The following is a 21250-nucleotide window of genomic DNA, read 5'->3' on the forward strand; positions in this document are numbered from 1 at the left end:
AACCTTTGTGGCTGATGTAAGAGGAGAGTTGATAAAAGGAGTATTAGATAGGCATTTGGGAGGGGAAAGGGGGTCTAGGGGCTCATGAGATTAGCCAGGGACACACAGAGAGTCAAAAGGAAATCAGAGATCCTAGTGGACCCAGAATGTCCTAGAGGAGGACTAGCCTCTGTTAGGATTTGAAATGGTCAGAACATCTTTTCAGCCTCCTTCATGGGACTTCCTCCTCTAGCCAGAATTTTCTTTTGTGACAGGTGTTGGTCAGACAAGTGTTTTTTGTTTTGTTTTGTTTTGTTTTTGCAGTACGTGGGCCTCTCACTGCTGTGGCCTCTCCTGTTGCAGAGCACAGGCTCCGGATGCGCAGGCTCAGCGGCCATGGCTCACGGGCCCAGCCGCTCCGCGGCATGTGGGATCTTCCCGAACCGGGGCACGAACCCGCGTCCCCTGCATCGGCAGGCGGACTCTTAACCACTGCACCACCAGGGAAGCCCCAGACAAGTGTTTTTGTTTGTGGTTGGTCTCTTGGCATACAGCATGGCACCTTGTCCAGGACAACGAGGAGGTCATTTTAGCAGCAGGCAGGGTAGCTCTGTGCACTGCAAAGGAATATCAGCTTCTAGGAGACTTGGTGGCTTTGGAGAAAAGCTCACAGTGGCAGAAATTAATTAGAAAGTAGAGTAGAACCGACTTGCAAAAGCTGGTGTTATGTGGATCTGGATGTGCTGTGAGCCAAATGACAAAAAGGAAATGGAATGAGAAATGGTGTAAATGACTAAGAAGGACGCTGTTGGCAGGGGCACTGCTGTTGACCAGCTCTCAGAAGTGAATGTAGTTAGGTGTTTCCACTTTATCTTCCCCAAACTCTCTGAAGCAACAGTTTCATTAGGGTCTAAGACTTCTTCAGGAGCCTCTTGGTCACCTATTGTTTATGATCAACAGGAATTTTTTCTTTCTTTCCTTCAAGATAAATTAATTTGGGGTGATAGTGACTTCAGGCTGATTTTGACTCTTTGGCTATTGGTTTGAATTTTTTTTGGTTATTATTTTCACATCGACCAAAGCTAGAAAAGTTTCACTGAATCCCCCTGCAATATAAATGTTTCCTTTCATCGGGGAAGCCAACTATTTACAGCCATAACAAGGTTTACCCTGAATTGTATAATTGATACTGACTTCTGTGTCAGCAAAAAAATGAAACAAAAGCTGATCATAAGGTGACGTTACCTAAATGACGGTACCTACTTGTGTCCTTCCTTTCACATTTGCTGTAATCTTGTTACGGCATTGTCCTATTACCTCAAATACTGTCATCTTTAAATGCTGTCAGATCATAACTGGATTGCCAAGGACAGAGGACAGGAATCAGCGAGAAGTCAGTGGCGTTTCCCAGCACACCCCAGAGACGGGCTGCTTTCCCCTCACATAGGTTGAATTCTTGGAGAAATTGTTTAGTTAAAATGATGACTCAGGTGTCTTTTACAGGCTTTGATGAAATAGCCAAGTTCACTCCTTGTGTTCCTAGACAGAAAGAAAGAAACAGTCTCTTCCAACAGCCAATGAGACAGACTCTTCCAGGATAATGTTAATGTTTCTGCACAATGAGAATGCATTATAAGTATTATTATTGTGTTTTTTTAAAACCAGCTCAAAAGTAATAGCAAAGAGAGGTCTGTATGTGAGAGTTGAACATCCAATTATTCTTTATAATGTTTCCCCAGATTTGGTTAGGGGACTCCATTTTAGAGATGGGAAAACTGAGTCATAAGACGCTTAGAGGTAGACATCATTGGGCAGCTGGAGTCGGGAACATTCCTGTCTTATGTTTATGCCATATGTCCATGTTCCTCTCATATATTTAGACCAAATTCTTATCCAGATTTCTCATAAAGTGTTCATAAATTTCCAGTCTTCACTTTTCTGCAGCTTCCTTAGTTAGAATAGCTGATAGAGAAATGGCTGCATTGAAATTAATCCCCTTGCTTTTTGCATTCCGTTGCTCATAAATAAGGGAGTGAGAAACGGTTACTTTGAACGCCCTTATTAAGGCAGGTTTGGCTGCCAGAGAGTAGGGCAAACTGAAGGGGATGGGCTAAGACATCTTTTTCATGCCTCTTTTTTTTTTTTTTAACTTTGGCTTTTATAATGGTATAATTTAGTTTTTCCTTAATCTGATTCTGTATTCGTTTTTTAATATATAATGTTGATTAGTATGTTCTATTATTTATAGCCCTCCAGAAGGATCCCAAGGGAAGGTAATCTCCATTTGAGAAGACGATTTCCCAATTTCCATACAGATGACGAAAAAGTCACTGCCCACTGCATGCCACCCACCCCTTGCTCCCTGCTGAGTTTTCTTCTTACCCTCTCAGTGTGGGGCATCGTGGGCCTCAGATACCCGAAAGCCTGACTGGAGATGCAACATGGGATGTGCTGACATTAACGCAAAAGGACTGCCTAATTGACTTGCAAAATATAGGTTAGGGAGTTTTATGGGATATCAAATTATCTTATTCTTTCTCTGATTAAAGACAAAATATTATATTATAATATTATAATATTATATATTATAATATTTACCCATCGACATGGGTAAAAGGTTAGAACTTCGCACACTTAGAGGTGTAGCCTGGCTTTCCCCGTCCTGCCTGTGGCAGAGGCTCGTGGTGAGTAACTGATCGAAGGCGGGCAGATGCCCTGTTCGTAGAACTCTGAACTGTCTGAATAGTCAAGTTAGATTTATAGGAGGGACGCTTGCCTTAGCTTTGAATTTCCTGAGTCCTTTTAATTCTGATAGAAGAGTAATCTTAAAATTAAATTTTAATTTGTTCTGATTCCATTTCTTTTAGCAGGGAAAGGGATGAATACCTGAAAGGGGGAATACAGGCTGAGAGCAGTGGCCAAGTTTGAGAGATGAGTGGCTTCACAGGGTTTTGGGCAGAAATGCCACTCCGTGTAGGGGTGTGGTCATGTTGAGACTATGGGCTGCTTCTCTGTCATACCATGATGCCTTGGTCGACCACCTAATGTTTTTAATGATGCCTTGGTCAACAGTCTAATGCTGTAAAGGTCTTCCTAAGAGACATTCCAGACCCAGTCCTGTTGTCGAGTTGGAGCTTCCATGTATCTGATGATAACCTACCAGCTAATCCATCACGCTGCCCACTTCCGTGCAAAATGTGTGTGTGTGTGAGCGTGCATGTGTAGTCTAAGCATAGCTTTCTTGAATTTCTCACTCACTTCAGTACTTAACGATACATATGTCCATAAAGTGGACGTTCAGCATTTGGCCACTGCGTTCTCTCTCATTGTGTGGGAAGAAGGCACGGGTGCCCAACTGGAGGTGGGTCAAGGTGGGCTGGCAGAGCTGTGATTGATGTCTCCATTTGATGTGTAGGGGAGAGAGCGAGTCACAAGGCATTCTCTGCAAATGAGCCATGGTCCACCTGCAGAGCTGTAACCCTGAAAGCCCCAGGACTGACCTCCCCAGGAGGTCTTGACTTCCAGCAGCCTTTCAGTCTAATCCATTTCAGAATGGAGAACAGCTTGCCACTATCCTTTACTCTTGATCTGCTGACAAAGCCATGCTATTAGAAACTTGGCTAGGTATGGAAATAGATCCCTATATATACTAAACATCTTGTGTGTGTGTGTGTGTGTGTGTGTGCGTGCACGTGCGTGTGTGAGCACATGTGGGTGTGTGGAAGGAGAGAACCAGAGCAGAGGGTTGGAGAAAGAAAGTAGGGAAAGTAACACTAAAATGTGCAGTTTCATTCCCCAACCTCCCGAAAATGGGGATCTGATGTAGCAATATGTATTTCTAAGAGAAGACAAAGCCATCTATTGGGTGAAGGGGTTTGTCTGGGGGGACCTGGAATTGCTGTGTGACCTCAGGGAAATACTTGCCTTCTCTGGGTTGAGCTCAGCCCATTGTTCACAAGGGGCAGCGCTGGTATTTATAGACCATGTTTGACTGTCCTGAGTGAAAGACAGCTTCACTTCTCACCTCAGAATAGCAAGCGTTGTTTCTCATATCTAGGTTGCTGGGACAGTTTCCTAGGAACCTAATGTTCGGCAGCTTTGTGACGTTGGAGGGAGGGTTTTTCTTTTTAAATGACTTGATTGGTTTTTGCCACTTTTCACATTACTTCCCAGGTCTGGGGTTTGTCTTATTTTCCCTCACAGGCAGAATCTAAATGATCCTGGTTTTGTTCTGTTTTGTATTGTTTTTTTTCAGTTAGCTTAAAGGTACCAAGGGCTTTCCTGGGACTGGTGTCTGGAGGCCAACGGCCAAGTTGACAGCAGCATGATGTCAGTAGAAGCCTGGGGTTAGCTGCCCACTGTACCTGTTGAGGAGGCTGGCTTTGGGATTCTTGCTGGGGTTACCTTGCTCCACCCTGCCTGGTTGCTGTGACTTTAGCTCATTCTGGGTTTGTGTGAATTCATCAGTCTGACCTATGGCATCCCACCCTATTCCATCCCATTGCATTCCATAAGCCAGCAACTGCAAGACCAGGCTCCCAATACCCTCAGCTTCCTGCATTTGTGTGCAGGTCTGCTTAGGGAATTGGGCTTTGACCTTGAGATCAGTCCATTTGGGAACGATGGTGGCAAGGGATAGCTGTTCTTCCGGGCTGTTCCTTGTTGTTTGGGGGTGGGGGGGGTGTGCACACATAATTTTTATATTTCCTATTTTGATTCAAATACTGGTCTCTTTTTTTGGCCAAGTCTTAGGCAAATGCCACAGAGGGTTTCTTTTTGGCTTGAACCTGATGAGATTGAGATGAACTTGCTGAACGCAAATTTATGCACACGTGGTCATGGACAGATCACCACCACTCCCTCCCCCCGCCCCTCCCCCCACCAGCACATAATGAGCTATTCCTAAGTAATAGGAATTACTTTGCATGGTGATAAGTGCAGAAGACCTCAGCCCCATATGCATTTTGGCTTGAGTTGTTAACCTTTCCTTCCTTCCTCCTCCTTTTCTCTCCCCCTACAAGGTCTTCCTTCCCTTAAGAAAAAACGTGTGAGCCATGCTGGGAGTATAGACTTGACCTCCACCTCACCAGGTGCAGCTGCTGACCAGCGCAAAAAAAAAATAGGAAATACGTATTTTTTTGGGGGGGGGTGGTTTCTGTTCCACAATCACTGCTGTTTCAATAAAAAGCAACCTGGTTTATCTGTAAAACCTACTTCCCTTTCTGGTGAGTGGGACCAGTTTGAATGGCAGAGGACTCCTTTGGAAGAGAAAAGGGAGGGGAGATAAGAGAAGGGAGATGTAGAAACAGGTGGAAAGGAGAAGAAAAAGGGGAAGAGAGAAGGAAAGAGGGAGCGGGGAAAGAGGAGTGACATTTGGGCTATTTTTAGCTGGACTCCAATGCAGATTTCATCAGGCTCATTGGCTGTGGGGAAACCGACTGTACGGTCAGTCACCGTGCCTGTAACTTACTGTGAGGCGGCTGTGGTGACTGAAATTTCTGACACTCCTGGAAGGAGAGCCTTACAACTGTCACAGGCGAAGCATCAGAGGCACGCGCTGTCGATGGTGACCTGCATTTGCAGAAACTCTGAGGGCTTTCTAATTAACGGAGGAGATCCAAATTAGAGGAAAGCTGTTCGACAAGCCCCCTCACATGCACTAAGTGTCATGGCGCAGATAATCATTACATCTAACAGGCTCCTGATTTTTAACAGAAGCTGTGAGATGAACTGTCCTATAACGGTTCAGTTTCAAGGGAAAAAAAAAAAAAAAAAAGCACACCCTAGACCCCCGTCTGAAAAAGAAGAAAGAAAGAAGGAAGGGAATAAAGAAAGAACAAGAAGAAGAAAAGAAAATAGGGGAAAAAAATAGGGAAAATGGGGGCGGGAAATGAACAAGAGGTTCTCATGCTAGTGCTTTGGGCAAACGTTCAGACCCCATCCCTGAATTCTTGCCTTTGTCACTGGCTGGAACAATCAGATACATCTTCTGTTTTAGATTTTCCTTACTGTAATCTATGTCTGCTAATATGCCAGCTCGTTCATTTGATGTTTCCCGGAGACGAGCCTCCTCCGTGAGTTATTTCTGACCATCGCAGCATTCCACAGGGTCTGAATTGTTGAAAGCAGTGACCCAAACCATAACAACTTGAATATTACAATTGAAACGTGATGTAGACAACAGTTGATTTGGGGCTGAACCTTGGATGGAGAAACAGACTGGGGGCTGAAGGGGACCTCATCTGTCCCTGGAGACTTGCCTGAGATCCCTTGGGGATCTGTCTGAGCTCAGGCCTCCTGACCCCATCCAGGGCTCTGTGCGCAGGGCAGGGGAATTTAAGTGCTGGTTTGAGTCATTGATTTAAACCAGTTTTCAAAGGCCTGTGTGGAGCCCATCATTTGCGTGCCTTCCTTTCTGGGTGTTCCCCTTGTCAAAACCATTTCTCTACATGGGACACACATCAGAGGGGGACAGGGCTGTAAACCTTGAGGGCTGGCTGACATCGTTCAGGAAGCGCAGTATTAAGAGCAGCACTTCTCTTGTCCCCGTTGATTCTCCCCAACTACCCATACTGTCCTTGTAGTTATTCATGGGAAATAAAATAATATAAATCACGCTGCCTGATTCTTCTCGAACAGCTCAGCAAAGTAATCACAGGCTGAAATGCAGGTTTTCTTACCGTGTCTTTGTCAGTAAATCAGATTTTGAGCATTTATCAGCAAAAGTTAGATTTAAGCATCATTCCTGTAATGTTTGAAAGAAAGAAGATTTGTTTTGGTAGGGACTCTGCCAATCAGTGAGCTTCCAGCTTGACTCTGCTATCAATTATTGCTGCAATTATTTGTCTAGTTGGATATTTAAAATGTCATCAGAAAGAGATGATTACATATTCCAGAAAGCAAGGCACTGTATAATCAGATGAACTGAATCCAGTTAAATGTAGTGTGGTACCAACCTGTCCTTCAAAGTAGAATTCTTGAGCTACCACCTAAGCAGCAGCCTTCTGCCCGGTTTTTAGGAAGCTGATCTTAACCTTGGGCTGCAGCGGGTTGCTGAGGTCGGGTGATACTCAATTATGGGAAACTTTCCAAGTCTGAAAATGGAATTGCTCCTTCAGATACATGAGAAGTGCAGTTTGGTTATCTCATTCAATTCATCTGCAAATCTATAAATAAGATGTCCCTCTATTCTTCTTGCTTCCTGTGGATTTAAATGCCAAATCCTGATTTGTGGCAAAGTTGTCACATGTCCCTTTTCCCACTCTCTCTGCCTGGTGCCCAGGATCTAAGCAGTGGCAGTAGAAATTACAACTGTTTGGAGGCCAAGAAAAATCTCCATTTCTCGCTTTTCTCCAATTCCGGGTATTCTCGGCCCTGCTCCATCCACCAGCCTTCCCCCCCACACACACCTCCTCCAGCACACACCCTCCTTCTGTCCGCACCACCAACAGGAAACAAATACAGCTCCAATTTTTTTTTTTTTTTTTTTTATGGAGGAAAAGAAACCACAACCTGAACAAAAACTCCAGCCAAACCGAACTCTCTACAAAGAGCGATCCCAAATGTTCTAAACGTATAGAAATCCCCCCTTTAACAGGTCTGCCCCCCTCTCTGGGCATCAGGAGTGACCCTGAAGAACAGGATGTTAGATCTGAAAGTGATAGCCAAGCCCTCAGCCGGGAAACAGTCCATCCCCATTCTTTTATTTATTTATTTATTTATTTATTTATTTATTTATTTATTTATTTTGCGGTACGCGGGCTTCTCTCTGCCGTGGCCTCTCCCGTTGCGGAGCATAGGCTCCGGACGCGCAGGCTCAGCGGCCATGGCTCACGGGTCCAGCCGCTCCGCAGCATGTGGGATCTTCCCGGACCGGGGCACGAACCCGTGTCCCCTGCATCGGCAGGTGGACTCTCAACCACCGCGCCACCAGGGAAGCCCCATCCCCATTCTTTTGACACCAAGATTAGAACTGACGGGAGGTTCTGGAGATGTTTTCTGTATCTAAGGTGAATTTCATGAATTTGAGAATTTTCTGTCCCAATTCACTTTCCAGAGAGCATGCTTAGCTCTTATGCTTCCAGAACACCACGACGATCAAAAGACTTTCCCACCATAATATAAAATTTGGGGGTGGGGAATCTGTTAGAAAATTAATCTCATCTGTGGGGCAGGGATGGGGGAGAGGGGGTGGGAGAAGACCTTTTAAAACACAGGAGCCCTGGGTTGTGTGTACGCTGGAGCATGTGGGAGAGAGAAAGGTATAGAGGGTGGAGCACCCAAAAAATGACTTAAAAAAAGAGAAACTCATTGAAATGGAGAAAAAATATTGTCTCTGCTGCAGTTACCTCCTGTCACCTTTGTCCCTCTCCTCCTTCACCGGTTGTGCTCAAGGACATTCACGTCTTGCCTGGGTTTCCCTGCCAGGCCCTGCAGCTTGGGGTGATCCGGGACAGCTGACCACACTGCCCTACTGGGGGGCAGAAATTTGAGCCTTGAAAGCAGGTTATATGCTTGTGATGGGTGGGGTGTGTGTGTGAAGACCACAAAACAGGAGTGAAGGGCCAAGTTTAGCTCTTAGGAAGCAGACAGGAGGCCCAGGGTTCTGAATGTTTTTGCTTTTCCTGGGATCCCTGCCTCATTTTAGTTTTCAGGGTGTACGTGTTTCTCTCATGTTCTCCGGCGCATCCCAAACAGAGGCAGGGGCTGGGCTTGGGCCTGGAGCTCTGGCTGGGCAGGGACATGCCAGTCGTTTGGCTGGGAAGCCCCAGCCAGCACTCCAGGGTTTTGCACTCTCTTCTCTGGGCCTCCACGGGGCTGTGCCAGGATCTGGTGCAACTTGGGGCATGAGCTGTGGGCTGCTGCAGGCGTTCTCCTGCATTGGAGGCAGGGAGGCAGATGAGGTCATCCAGACAGCCTTCCAAGGCTAGCCTTATTTAGTGGAGCAAAACTATGTGTTCTAAATAGGATTGCTTGAACTGCAGGACTTCACACTGTTCTTTCTCTCGGGGCAGAAAGATAGGGGTGTAGGTGGGGAATGAGAATAGAGAAAAGTGTGGGAGATTACTAAAAAAAAAAAAAAAAAAAAAAAATTGAGAGAGGGAGAGGAAAGGGACCCAAACTAGGTAATTGGGACCAATACACCAGAAGTCTTAAGGAAATTTGACATCTATTGTAACTCTCCTAACTGTATAATTACACAGCATTTGGAAAGTGAATTATTAACTTGATTGTCCATAACGACCATTGAGTAAATATACAATCACAGGTTGCCAAAATTATACAGTGAACTGATGGGCCTGCAGCCACTTTCAAGGGACTGTAATCATCTCCCGGGTCAAGGCTGACCTGGAGGCTCCTTGGTTAGTGAATCATTTACGGGAGAGACCTCAGCGACTCCGGGAAGGCAAGGTTCCCCTGATCACTGCTGGGTCCTTGGCAGCTCCTTCCAGCCAGGTCATTTAGAATCGCCCTCCAGGAAGAAAAGTTCACTGAACAGCACTTGATTTACGAGTATTGATTAAGGGGCTCTTCTTTGCCCCGAATGGTGCCAGGCGAGGAGAGGTGGATAGCACGCTGTTGCTTCTCGGAAGTCTTGGACTTTAGTTGGGACCAGTGGTGGTGGATACATAGTGATCGCGTGGAGCCCTGGACCCAAACGTAGTGTAAGGCTGGGGACCAGGCGTGGGATAGCCTTCACCGGCCTTGCCTTTGGCTAACCAGGGGCCTTGGTGCCCCTCGCCCCCTGAGCCAAGATGCTCCCGCCCTGGGTGCAGGCGGGCACGTAATCCCAGTGGGGCCTCCTCCCGGGGAAGTCCGCAGCCTGCTCCACACTGGAGGAGTGGCCGTGTCAGCCAAGAGCCGCAGGCCATAAATGCAAAGTATGGTTTAACAAAAGCAGCTTTTGAGTGAGAAAGCTGAGTGGAGTTGTCCCAACCTGTCAACTTCAGATTTCTTTCCTCCTCCCCATAAATCAAAAAACGGTTGGTGGAAGGGAGGGACAGAAGCGTTTCATTTTCAGATTTTGTAAGAAAATAAAATAAAATCAAAAGAACCTGTCCCACGCTGATACCTTACATGCCAGGTTTGAGCCCGAGGCAAATTCTTGTGGCCATGTAATAAGCCTCTTTAAAATGGTGACAGACCCTTGACTCTGCCTTGAATTACACTGATAGAAGACATTTTATTGCGTTAGAGCCAGGGCAGGAGTACAGGATGGTTCTTGCCTGGTCGGCCTCTTTGAACACACCCGCCCTGCTGTCCACACTCCCACCACCTGACAGGGCTGGGCCATGATGGTGGCGGAGATCTGTGGGCCGGTGACAGAGGGGGCTTTCTACCCAGCAGTGGAAAGTTGAGGCTCTGGAAGCAAAAGGATGTCAGCCTGAGGGGCCTGTTAGGGAGAGGGAATTGTCTCTGTTCCTAGTGGACCTGAGAGACCTTGACACAGGCGGCTCCGGGTCAGTCTCACTGCTGGTGCTGCATGGAAATAGAGTACAGCTGAGGCCTCATTGCCCAGACAGTCTTAGATTCAAAACAGGAAATGATACTGGGGACTCCCCTGTGTGTGTGTGTTGGGGGGGGGGCAGAGGGCCCTTGATGTCTATGGAGACGGGAAAGGGGACGGTGGCCTCAAGGTCCAAAGAGGCCAGGTTTCCACAAGCTGAGTTCCCAAGTGGACCTGTCCAGTGGGCGAAAGGGATGGTGTGTTCTTGGTTTGAGGAGCTTGGAGGAGGCTGATAACTTTGGGTGTTGCCCCCGTTGTATCAACGGAACTAGTAAGCCCGAGAACGGCCAGCAGCACCCACCCTGCGGCTGGACTGGAGCCCCTCGGATGGCTGCAGGTGATACACATGCGCATCTCCATTTTTATTCAGGAAATTCTTTCCAATTTGGTCAGTGGGATAAATGAAGGATTCGGAATTGGGTAAAAAGCCAGGAAAATATCTCTGAAGCCAAGAAAATAGGCCACCAGTCAGTAGGCTGTGTCTGCCTCGCCTTTGTTCTGTAGGGCTGTCAGAGAGGTTGGGTCTGAGGCCAGGGCTCGGAGGAGGAAGGTGCTCAGGGACTGAGCAGATGGTAGCAGAAGCTGGAGGAGCGTGTGGGCGGGCAGAGGCCTGTTTCTGAAAGAAGGACTCTCTGCCATGGGACGAGGCCTGGCCTCGAAGCCCCAGAACCCTCCTTGATTCAATCTCACCTCAGGCAAGAGGGCAGCCTAGTTTTGTTCCTGAAGAAATGTCAGAGCCTGACCTGCTAGACCATTTTTTTTTTTTAAGTTTGTAGAGCTTTGAAGCCTTAAATTAGTTCTCATAATTTCTGAGCAGTTCTGTATTAACCACAGGACATAATAGGTTTTAATTCTGGAGAATGGCCAGTTCTGGTTCTAAGAATCTCTTGGCCAAGATTGTCACAGAACATTAGGCCCATAGAGTGTGCCTTCCCCATTTCCCTGGACACGCACACCTTATTTTATCATCCCAGGAAGGCAAATGATTGCCTGCAAGTGGCTGTAAGACTAGTGCCCGGACACTCTGCCTCACCCCACCCGGAGGTGGGGTGAGTGAGGTGAGTGAGTGGTGACGAGGGGCAAAGGTTGGTCCCCAAGTCAGTGGACAGGACTCTGAGTTCCAGCTCTGCTCTCACTGCCTGCAGCAGGGTGCCTCTGAGATCTTCTGTCACCTGGGGAGGTGAGGATAACACCTTCCCTCATCCCACAGGATTACTGTGGGGTCAGAATGTGAGGAGAAGGCTTTGGGAAGAAGATAAAACCCTCCACAGCGGCCACAACATACTTTCTCAAAAAGGGCCAGGCTTGGAGGCTACCCGTGCTTCTGGGCCCGTTTCCTTTGAAGGTTGCACACATCAGTCCTGGAAGATAAAACCAGAAAACTCTCCAGCTCTCTGGGCCTGCTCACATCTACCAACCATGCCGCTCCCCTCCAGCAGCATCACTGCCCACATCCCACAAACGCCCTCCTCTGCGAGGCCCAGGGACACCTGAAAATAACAGGGGTCTTCTTATAAGTGCCAAGCTTGGTTTTCTTAAACTTATTCTGGTATTTTCTTAGACTGATGAAAATGGAGATAGGGAGGCAATAAATTACGTTTGGTAGTTGACACAGATAAAAAGGCTCGGGGTGGCCTCTTCAGAGGAATTTGGGAGTTGCATGTTCTGCTTGCTTTGATAGAGAAGTCCTTCTCTGCCCTGGCTGGTGTTATCAGAATTAAACGTTTGCTGAGCAAATGGTTAGTCTCACTGGATCCACCTTTACAGCCCAAAGGCCTTCCTCCCCTCAGTTGAAAATGCTCGTTCCCCCAGACATCGAATCCTTAAATCATGGGGAACACACGTGTAGTTTTCAAGGCTTTCCAGGTGCTGGGGCTATGATTTTCCATCCTTTTCTTCCTTTCGCTGTGCGGTGAGTGGGGTCAGCGAATACATTTGCGTGAGACTGGATGATTTGGGCAAAAGAAACACGTTCAGGACTTCACCTTCTTTCATTCCTCACCCCTTCTTGTAACCACAAAGGTACTGCAGTTGAGCCCCACTTTAAGAAAGCCCAATACACACCAAATCTCATCAATGGAAACTGATAAATTAGAGGGTGATTTTTCACATTACAGAAAGATTGTTAACTTTTCAAAAGGTTTCCCCACAGGGTTCCTTTCAATAGTGAGCTCCCCCACTGAATTTAAAGTGTTTGTTTACAGATCATTAACTACTTGACAGAGAGGTTGGGGAGGGGGTGGAGGAAGAAGCACTTAAAAGGTAAAAGTGTTAGAAGCCCTGCCAATTTTCGATGAGCCTGGAAGGGTGATGAAACATCCCTGAAATTACGTCCGTCAGCAAATGTGATTCAGTTTACAGAAATTCAGTTTACACATGGCTTTCCAGGAACCCTTCAGGTTGGCTGAGGCAGGGACCACAGGACGCTGGGGCCTTGCCTCCCTGGTTTGGGGCGGCTGGGAGAGGATTCTGGCTTTTCTTAGAGTCCTGTGTGTGCCCTCATGTGCAGTGGGTACCAGGCTCTGACATGAGGCCAAACTTTGCCACTGGCCTTCGGGCACGGGCAACAGAGACCTTTCCCCTTGACGTTTAGCCTGAGTTTGTGGGAAGTTTCTTCCTGGTTCTCTCTGACCTTCAGTCTCTGTGGCTCAGGACTCACCTAGGTTTCCTGCTTGAAACTTAGACAGGTAAGCTTTGCGCGACTGTGCCCCAGGAGGTTGAAAACCACCACCAGGCCTACTTTCTGAGTCTAAGAATTAGCCTGGGGACCAGACCCAGCCCACAGAGGCCTGTAGGTTTTTTTCTCATCCCTGCAAGTTCATAAGGGGCATAGGCCCATCCTGGCCAGCTTCTAGGATGGCCCATAGTAGGTCTCTTAACTGCGTCTAAGACTCCTGCCCTTGATCTGGTCTCAGGGAGACTCAAGACTGGCCTGGGAGAAAGAACTCCTCCATCTTAATCCAGTCTTCTCTTTTTAAAGATGGGAAAACTTAGGGCCAGAAAGGGGAAGGGATTTACTCAAAGTCATGCTTAGCCGGGAATGGCAGAGCTGGGATTGAAGAACTTAAACTCCTGATTTTGTTCTAGCAGCTCTCTCCAGAGGAATGAGTCCCTAACATCCTGAAGGAAGAAAGGAATCCGGAGAGAGTTTCAGTGGGACCCATGAAGGAATGGATTGGGCAAGGCCTTTTTAAAAGTAGTTCCCCAATTCCCCCAAATAACCTGAAAAATAATCTTAGGTAGAAGCAAGCCTGTGCCCACACATGTACACTCCCTCACACCCCACCACACACAAACAACGTCCTCCAGTGAGGACTCAGAGCGGGAGTAAGGTTACCCCCGCTCTTCCCGTGGCTCTGAAGAGAAGAAAGGGGGGAAATTTGGAGGGAAGGTCAAGGTGATGATTGAAGAGACACAGAGGTATAGGAAAATCTCCACCTTTCTTGCACAGTCATTTGTTGAAGATGTGTCAGCAAGTACAAGCCCATGTGAAACTGGCAGTGCTACATCTGAAATAGATTATTTAAACCGGGGAGGCAGGGTTGCAGGAAGAACATGGCTATCAACACTTGTTTGTCTGACTCAGAGGAATAGAACACAGTGAATTCTGCCTTGGTAGACCACTCACCACTCATCAGGGGGCAAAACAATCAGGGTGGGGGGAAACAAAACAGGACAGATGACCTTTCATAGTTTCACCAGCATCCACGTGGCTGCATCCATTATTGTAAGAAAATGTGATGTTTGAAAATAAGAAGTTGTGGAAGGTGAATCCTTCACAAAAGCCCTCAGAGGGTTTATTTAGATGACCATATCCTCTGTTATCAACAGGATGGATTGGTGAGTAATATTTTGATTTAAATGTACTACCATTTGCTCTGGGTACATCTCGAGCTTGCCTTCTCTCGGGGCATCAATACCTGCTTTTTTCTTTTGTCTAGAAAGTCCTTCCTCTTGGCTCTCCAGGTCCAGTTCCTAAGTTCCCTTTTGCCTAAAGCCACTCTCCTCCCTTACAAATGGAAGTTATTTGTCTCTTTTGAATTTCCGTTCAGTTTATCTGTACCTCTCTTATGACACACTTTTTACCTTGGAGCAGAGCGATTCCTTTCCAGGCTTATCTTCTCTACTAGATGGAGGCTCCTGTTGGGAAGTCTGTGTCTTTCTTTTCTTTGCGTTGCCCACAGAGGTAGCCCATTGCTTGGGGCAGTATAATCGTTCACTGAGTTCGGGCACTCAGTAAATAGTTGTTGAATGAATGCGTGAAAGAATGAATGAACGGAATTTATCCTGGGTACACACGTCTTCCATAGTGAGGTACACAGTTAAACAAAGGAAAAAAAAAGACTGTCCTAAAACAATTTGTCTTCTTATGAGCTGCCCTTCCACTCTCCTCGAGAAGTTCCACCATTCTAAGGCGAGAGCTTAAAATGTAATAAAAATGTATCTAATTCATGATCAAGTGAAAATACTTAGGGCCCAGAGCCAAAAAATATTATTGGAATGAACTTTTTTCAACACCCTAAATTTAACCAGTTGGAATTCTTTTTTTTTAAGTATCATCCTATTCAACCTTTTGAAATGAAGGATTTGCCTTTTAGTGGGAAATCTGCATTTCAACACAAAGATGGAACACAATGTCTTTGGCTTACTTATTCTTCAGAAAAGCAAGTTCCTTTTTTTTTTTGAATTATATGCTTTGCTTATGTTAAAGACACAGATTGCAGAAAATTTTGTTTAGGGCTGACAGATTGGTGGCTTGCATTTTTTGCATTTTTATAGATAAAGGGGCATGAAAGATGTCATCTCTCCTCCTCACTCATAGAGTGGACGCCTAGGGTGAGAACTCTTAAAAGGTGAAATTAGTAATGTGTTGTTAGGTAATCAAGGCTCTGAGGTGATAGGCTTGGTCAAAAAAGAAAAAAAAAAAAAAAGGTTTTCAATGAGTGATTGATGAGATGAAAGTCATTGGTGAAGTCTCTATGAATATAAGGACCATGAACAAGTTTCAGCAAAGAAATTCTATAGTGTGATGTCTGAAGAATTCTTGCTTGCTTTGTGTATACAGAGCATCACAATTCCGTAAAATCTTAGCCAGTGAAAAAGCATAGTGATGGGGAAAACACTCATGTAAATGCTCATTTCTAGAACAAGAGGGAATGTGATTTTGACAATATCAGAAGGTTAATTAAGAAGTCTGTGAGCAGTGGTAAAGCTGGCACATTTTCAGTTCAGATTGACACAACTCAAGACACAGGCATAGCTAATGTTGGCTCTATAATACTCTAAAAAGTCACAGGATCTGAGAGATGGGGGCTGGTATCTGCCTTAAATGGAGGGTCAGGAGCTAGAAGGAGATTTAGTGGATTTGCTTTCCAGTTAGATATAGAAGCCTCTATCCTAGACTAGCTGTACTGTAGTTATTTTTGTGATTTAGAACCCGTAATATTGATAGAACGGGAATTGGTTCGTTCAGGGAACTTTACAAACTTTCGGGATGCATTTTAAGTGTAGTCTGTAAGTTGGCTACTGGCTGAGGGCAGAGAGGGGACTTGAGAATGTTGGAGATAGAAGGGGCGGTAAGTGTTCTTTATTTTGGCCTGTCACCAATATAGAGATCCCTCCCCATCATAGTGGGTTGTCATCTTCTCTTTTTTTGAATACGCAAGGTGAGTGGGAGGTCACGCTTCACAGGGTAACCCTTCCTCTTGGGGATGGCTCTACTTCTTTGGTGCCCCGTCTTGCTGGGAAAATAGGGAAGTTATCTAGAAACATATGGTTAAGAAAAGAAATACATAAATGCACATATACGTTTTCGTGAACGGCAAACATCTATACGTGTATCTACTCCTCTAGAGAGGCCTGGGTTTTTAATTCCTATAAAAGTCAGCACCTGGAGCAGTCATTCAGTGTTTTGGAAATAATGCTTTGTGCTCAGCTGTTTCAGCACATTTGTAGATCAGCGGTATTACTTGTTGATTGGTAGACAGTGATGTGGCTATATGACACACCCAGTGATTAGTTTCAGAAACAAATAACAGGTCAGTAGTAAAGGAATCTTTGAGATGTTCTTGGGGTAACCTAAAACTTGATTTAATGATCTTCAATTCCAGGGACATCCCACCTGGTTTATAGAGCTCTGTGTCAAAAGTTGGTCCCAATGCATATAGAAATCTAAAGTGACCGATGCATAACATTCGATCAAAACCATTCCCAATTTGTGGCAGATTTTTTAATGAGACCTGAAAGATAAGATTCGTTATTTGTTACTCAGCCATAAGGAAACATTGCAACCTAATAATACATAAGGCATTTATTTCTGAGGCCCTAAAGTGGAAATGCTGGGTCTGGAGAGACTTTTATGAAACAGAACAGGTTAAAATGCTTTTCACCAGAGGAGTACAAGGCATTTGAAAAGATTAATTCAGAAGAGGGCAACACATTTGAGAGTCCAGAAAGGGAAACAGGAGTCCAGTGCTTACTGCACCCGTGCAGCGTGCCATAGCTGCATTTGCAAACATTTCCGCATTTATGGAAGCAGTGAGGATACCATCTGCCTGACATAAGCTGGTTTGGATGTTATGCAAAGAGCGTTCCCTGTTTGAGTCTGGGCCTGTTCCGTGTCCTGGTCAGTGAGGGAGGGTGGAACCTTGGATTCCACATGGAGGGATCCTTAGGAATTTCCCAGGCTTGCTCTGGTCCTAAAGGAGGTGAGTCCCAGACAGAAGGGATGAGAGCCTCATAGCCAGTGGATCTCTGGCTGCCAGGAGAACATCAAAGCTTCCAGCTTCCATTCCTCCCCTCATGCTAAGACAGCACTTATGAAACTGGATTGTGCGTACGAATCACCTGGAGTGCTTGCTAAACATAGATTCTTATACTCTACATCCACTTCCCCAATCCCAGTTTTTGATTCAATAATTCTGAGGAAGGGCCTGAGACATTGCATTTCCAACAAGCTCCCAGGTGATGCTGATGCTGGGCCTGGGTCTACACTTTGAGAACCACTGCCCTGAGAGAACCACCAAGGAAATAAAGAGAGCATAGCTAGACCACCCACTTCCCTGCCAGCCACCGGAGCCCACCTCTCCCTGGGGAGAACGAAAATGCAGGTGGGAGGAGAAGAGGCCCTCAGTCAAGGGCAGCCTGGGAAGGCAGAGCTGCTGGTTGAGGGTGATGCTTAGAAGCATTAATTGTGAGACTCTACTCTGCCTAAACTGTGATGGGATAATTGAAAGCATCATAGCAAGAAGTTAAACCCTAGGGAAGCTATTAACAATTCAGCATTTCCAGTTCCTGTGGGCATGTTGATTCTACTTACCAATGAGAACGTGTTCAGAGATGTGTTTGGCGGGAGAGGCTGCAGAATCAGCTGGGGTCCCCATTGTCTTTGGTTTGACACTCTTCGTGGAGGAAGAGAAATGCAAGTATGAGTCTCTCTCACGAAGACAGTGTCAGTAGCTTGTTAGGCTGATAGGAATGGTTTGTTTCTCTTCAGCTGGCTGATTCTGCAGGGGAAGCAGAAGTAGAGGATGAAAACAGTGGGGGGTGAGGCAAGGTGCAGGAAGTAGATCAGGTGTTTTCCAATTTTGAAACCAAGTCAGTTCATTTGGACCTTTTGAAAGGTCCACTCAGCACCTCTGGGCTGGACTCTTTCCCAAGAGAGGTTGTTCCTCCGAATGGGTCAAGAGAAAGAGATCCCTTCTCACTGGTACTTCTTGAGCAGTACAGACCAGGGTGGGAACGACAGAGGGGAGGAGAGAGATGGATATCCCAGAAAAGAGCACTGGACTGGGGAGTCAGGAGACTAATTCTGATCTTCACTTTTGTGGTTAACCATCATTATAGCTGTGAGCCAGTCACTTAATTTCTCAAAGCCTCAGTTTCCCCACCTGTAAAATGAAGGCATTAGACTTGATGATCTCTAAGGTTTTTTACAACTCAAAACCAAACCCCAAACCAAATAATGGGGGCAGATACTCAGACACTCTCCTTGATGAGCCCTCACTTTGCCTTGTGGCCTAGTGCTGTGGGGAACTGGGCCAGGCTGCTACCCCCAGAAACTCAGCTTGCTCTAGGCCAATGGGTTAGTAGATGAGTTTGCCAACAGGAGATGCATGCACGTGGTCAGGCCTGGACCAGGTTAACGGTTCTCCCATTGCTTGCTGGGGGTCTATTTGAGGCACCTCAGGGTCTTCCCAGAGTAAGTGGCAGGGAATATGAAATGAGTCTTTCCCAGTGTGAGGGTCCAAGTACCCTGTTGCTTTTATGCTGGGGTCACAGTACTCAGTTGTATGGGTCTCCTAAGAAACAGACTTCAGTCTTGGCAACAAACAAACTTATTAAATAGCTGAGGCAAGAACAAGTGCAAAAATGGATTCTCAGATTTCTCGTTGAAAAACACTATGACTAAATCTGTAGTTAATTTTACCCTTGCCTCTCAATTCATAGAACATAAGCAGTTAGATGAAGACATGCTTGCTTTTTAAGTCTAGTCTTCCTGCTTTTGCTGGTTCATTTTGTGGTATTTGTTTTGTTTGGGGTCAGGGAGGAGGACATGCCTCTGTAGATGGTCTCGGGCTAGGCGGAGCCTTCGTGGCTGCCTCCCTGGGCAGGCCCAGTAACAACAGATTTATGCCTCTGTGTAAGAGCTTCCACGAGCAACACGCCATTGTTACCCACCAGGCTCCTCATGAAAGGAAACCTTGTGCTGACTGCCCTGGCTGTTCTTGGCAGCATGATCTATAGAAGGAGAACAGGATGTATTTTACACTTGAGACCTGCTATCCTAGAGTATAACAACAACTCTTCTAAGTGCTCTTAATATTAAGCTAATGGAAAACATACTCTGTTTACTCACCATCAAAGTCTGTTTTTCTTCTCTCCCGCCTCCCCCAATCATCACAAACTCCAAGCCTCTAGGACACACGGAGTGTCCCTGCTCCATCTCTCCTCCACTCTGTCTCAAGGTTGACCTCTCCATGCTTGGTTAGCTCAAGGTGGACTTGGAAAAGCTAGGAACTCACCACATAAACCATACAATCCCCAGGTTGCACAAACCAACTATTTCCTTTCTCACAAAAATCTCACGGCTAGAACGGCTTGATTTACGGCTAGATTTATGTTTATCAGTGTGAGAAGTCATTTTTCCTCACCAGAGTGCAACCCAGTGCAGTAGAATAGAGAAGGTGGGCCACGTTTTTCAGGGTGTTGCTATTTTTGGAATGCTGCTTCGCTCCTTGTCATTGAACGGTAGGATTCCTTACCCTTAATGTGAGGACTTGGCCAAAGTTATCTTAACCCCAGAAGTCTAATCTTTATTGCCCACTGCTTTGTGCTGTAAGAAGCCATGTCTACATGGGGTACTCCATGGATAGAATTCCAGGTCCTGAGATGCCCAAGGTTTCCCTATCATTGAAGGTGCTGTCATAAAGACAGAATGGGAAGAGTGGGACAGGAAAGGCAGAGTGGGACTCTGTTCTAGAAGAAAAGATTCACAAATCTACTCATTTCCTGTTACCGTATTGTTTTTTGCTTGAGCTTGTCTATAAGTAAAGTAAATGTATGCATGTAAACCAGCCTTGCAGATAAATCCCCCCATTTTACCAGGCTGCCAGTCATATTACCGATTTTCCCCTTGCTATTTACACATCTCTTATTATCAGACAATAACAAACAAACAAATGAACCGAAGAACCAAACCACTGTTCTTTTGACACAGGCCCGGGCCTGTTAACTATCTGCAAGGCTGTTGTAATGATGTTAACCTATTTTAATGGAATTGAAATGTGGTATCCTGTGGTTTAAGATGCACATTGTTTATAGCTTTAGTGCTTGATTTTGGGTTTCTTTCACAGATAAACTTCTGCACTGGAGGGGGCTCTCCTCCCCTCGTTCTACACACGGAGCTCTAATCCCCACGCCTGGGATGAGTGCAGAATATGCCCCGCAGGGTATTTGTAAGTTGAGCATTATTTCTTCTACAAACGTCCATGTGTGTAGAGATGAGAGTTTCTGGAAATTACCCTTACTTTTTAAGTACTGAAAGGAGTTATTTCCAAAATACATTGGCATCTGCATATGTATATTCCATTACTCACTTGGCACCCAGCTCCCCCAATCCATTCAGCCCTAAGTGGCTTTTTTCCCTCCCCTTTTTGTCTCTCTCCTTACTGAAGGCATGGGGCTGAAAGCAGCTCATCCCTGCGGGTCTCCTCCCCAGGGTCTTGTGTGGCTCCATGGCTGGTGACTGCATACATCTGTGTGTTCAGGGCCCATTGTATTGCTGGACATTTACTCCCATGGCCTCATTTAGGACTTTGGATTTACTCCATGGCATATGTCTTTAGCAGAGGCCAGAACCGAAAGGAGTCAGTTCACAGTTACTCTAGAGTTATCCTCATGCATGTTATATATGCATTTACGTGTGTATTTAAACATGGTATATTTTTATATATGCATCGTACATTATATATGTGCAGACATATATGATTTCTATTTGTTTTTCTCCTAGATTTAGAGAAAAATGCATAGCATTGTTGCTAAAATTCAAAGATGCCACACACACCCCTCCCGCCATCACTACGACTACCACCATCCAGTTACTTAAGCCAACTTTCATAGTGGGGACCTTATGAAATTTAGATTCGTATGTTTATAAAAATGTTTTTGGGAAAAAAATGTTTTTGAAAGATGTTGTTTTAGAAGGTAATACAGTTTGCTTCTCTCTGTAGGAATAAATGGTATGAGTCATGCATGGCTAAAAAG

The 21250-nt window shown here is 45.8% G+C and overlaps 1 protein-coding gene across 7 annotated transcripts in view; it reads left to right on the forward strand.

Moving 5' to 3' along the window:
- The window catches only part of BCL11A (BCL11 transcription factor A), a 97099-nt gene that overhangs the window by 61332 nt on the left and 14517 nt on the right, over nucleotides 1-21250 (forward strand). For 5 of the 7 annotated variants that reach the window (XM_024753035.1, XM_024753032.1, XM_024753031.1 and 2 more), the window contains one exon: nucleotides 20341-20442. The exons of the other annotated variants lie outside the window; for them this stretch is intronic. In XM_024753035.1, the coding sequence (XP_024608803.1) occupies nucleotides 20341-20442 (102 nt within the window). The remainder of the gene's footprint in view (nucleotides 1-20340; nucleotides 20443-21250) is intronic. 7 annotated transcript variants of the gene reach the window in all.

The sequence above is a fragment of the Neophocaena asiaeorientalis genome, unplaced genomic scaffold, assembly GCF_003031525.2.
Source record: "Neophocaena asiaeorientalis asiaeorientalis breed wild unplaced genomic scaffold, Neophocaena_asiaeorientalis_V1.1 scaffold100, whole genome shotgun sequence".
Classification (NCBI taxonomy): Eukaryota; Metazoa; Chordata; class Mammalia; order Artiodactyla; family Phocoenidae; genus Neophocaena; species Neophocaena asiaeorientalis.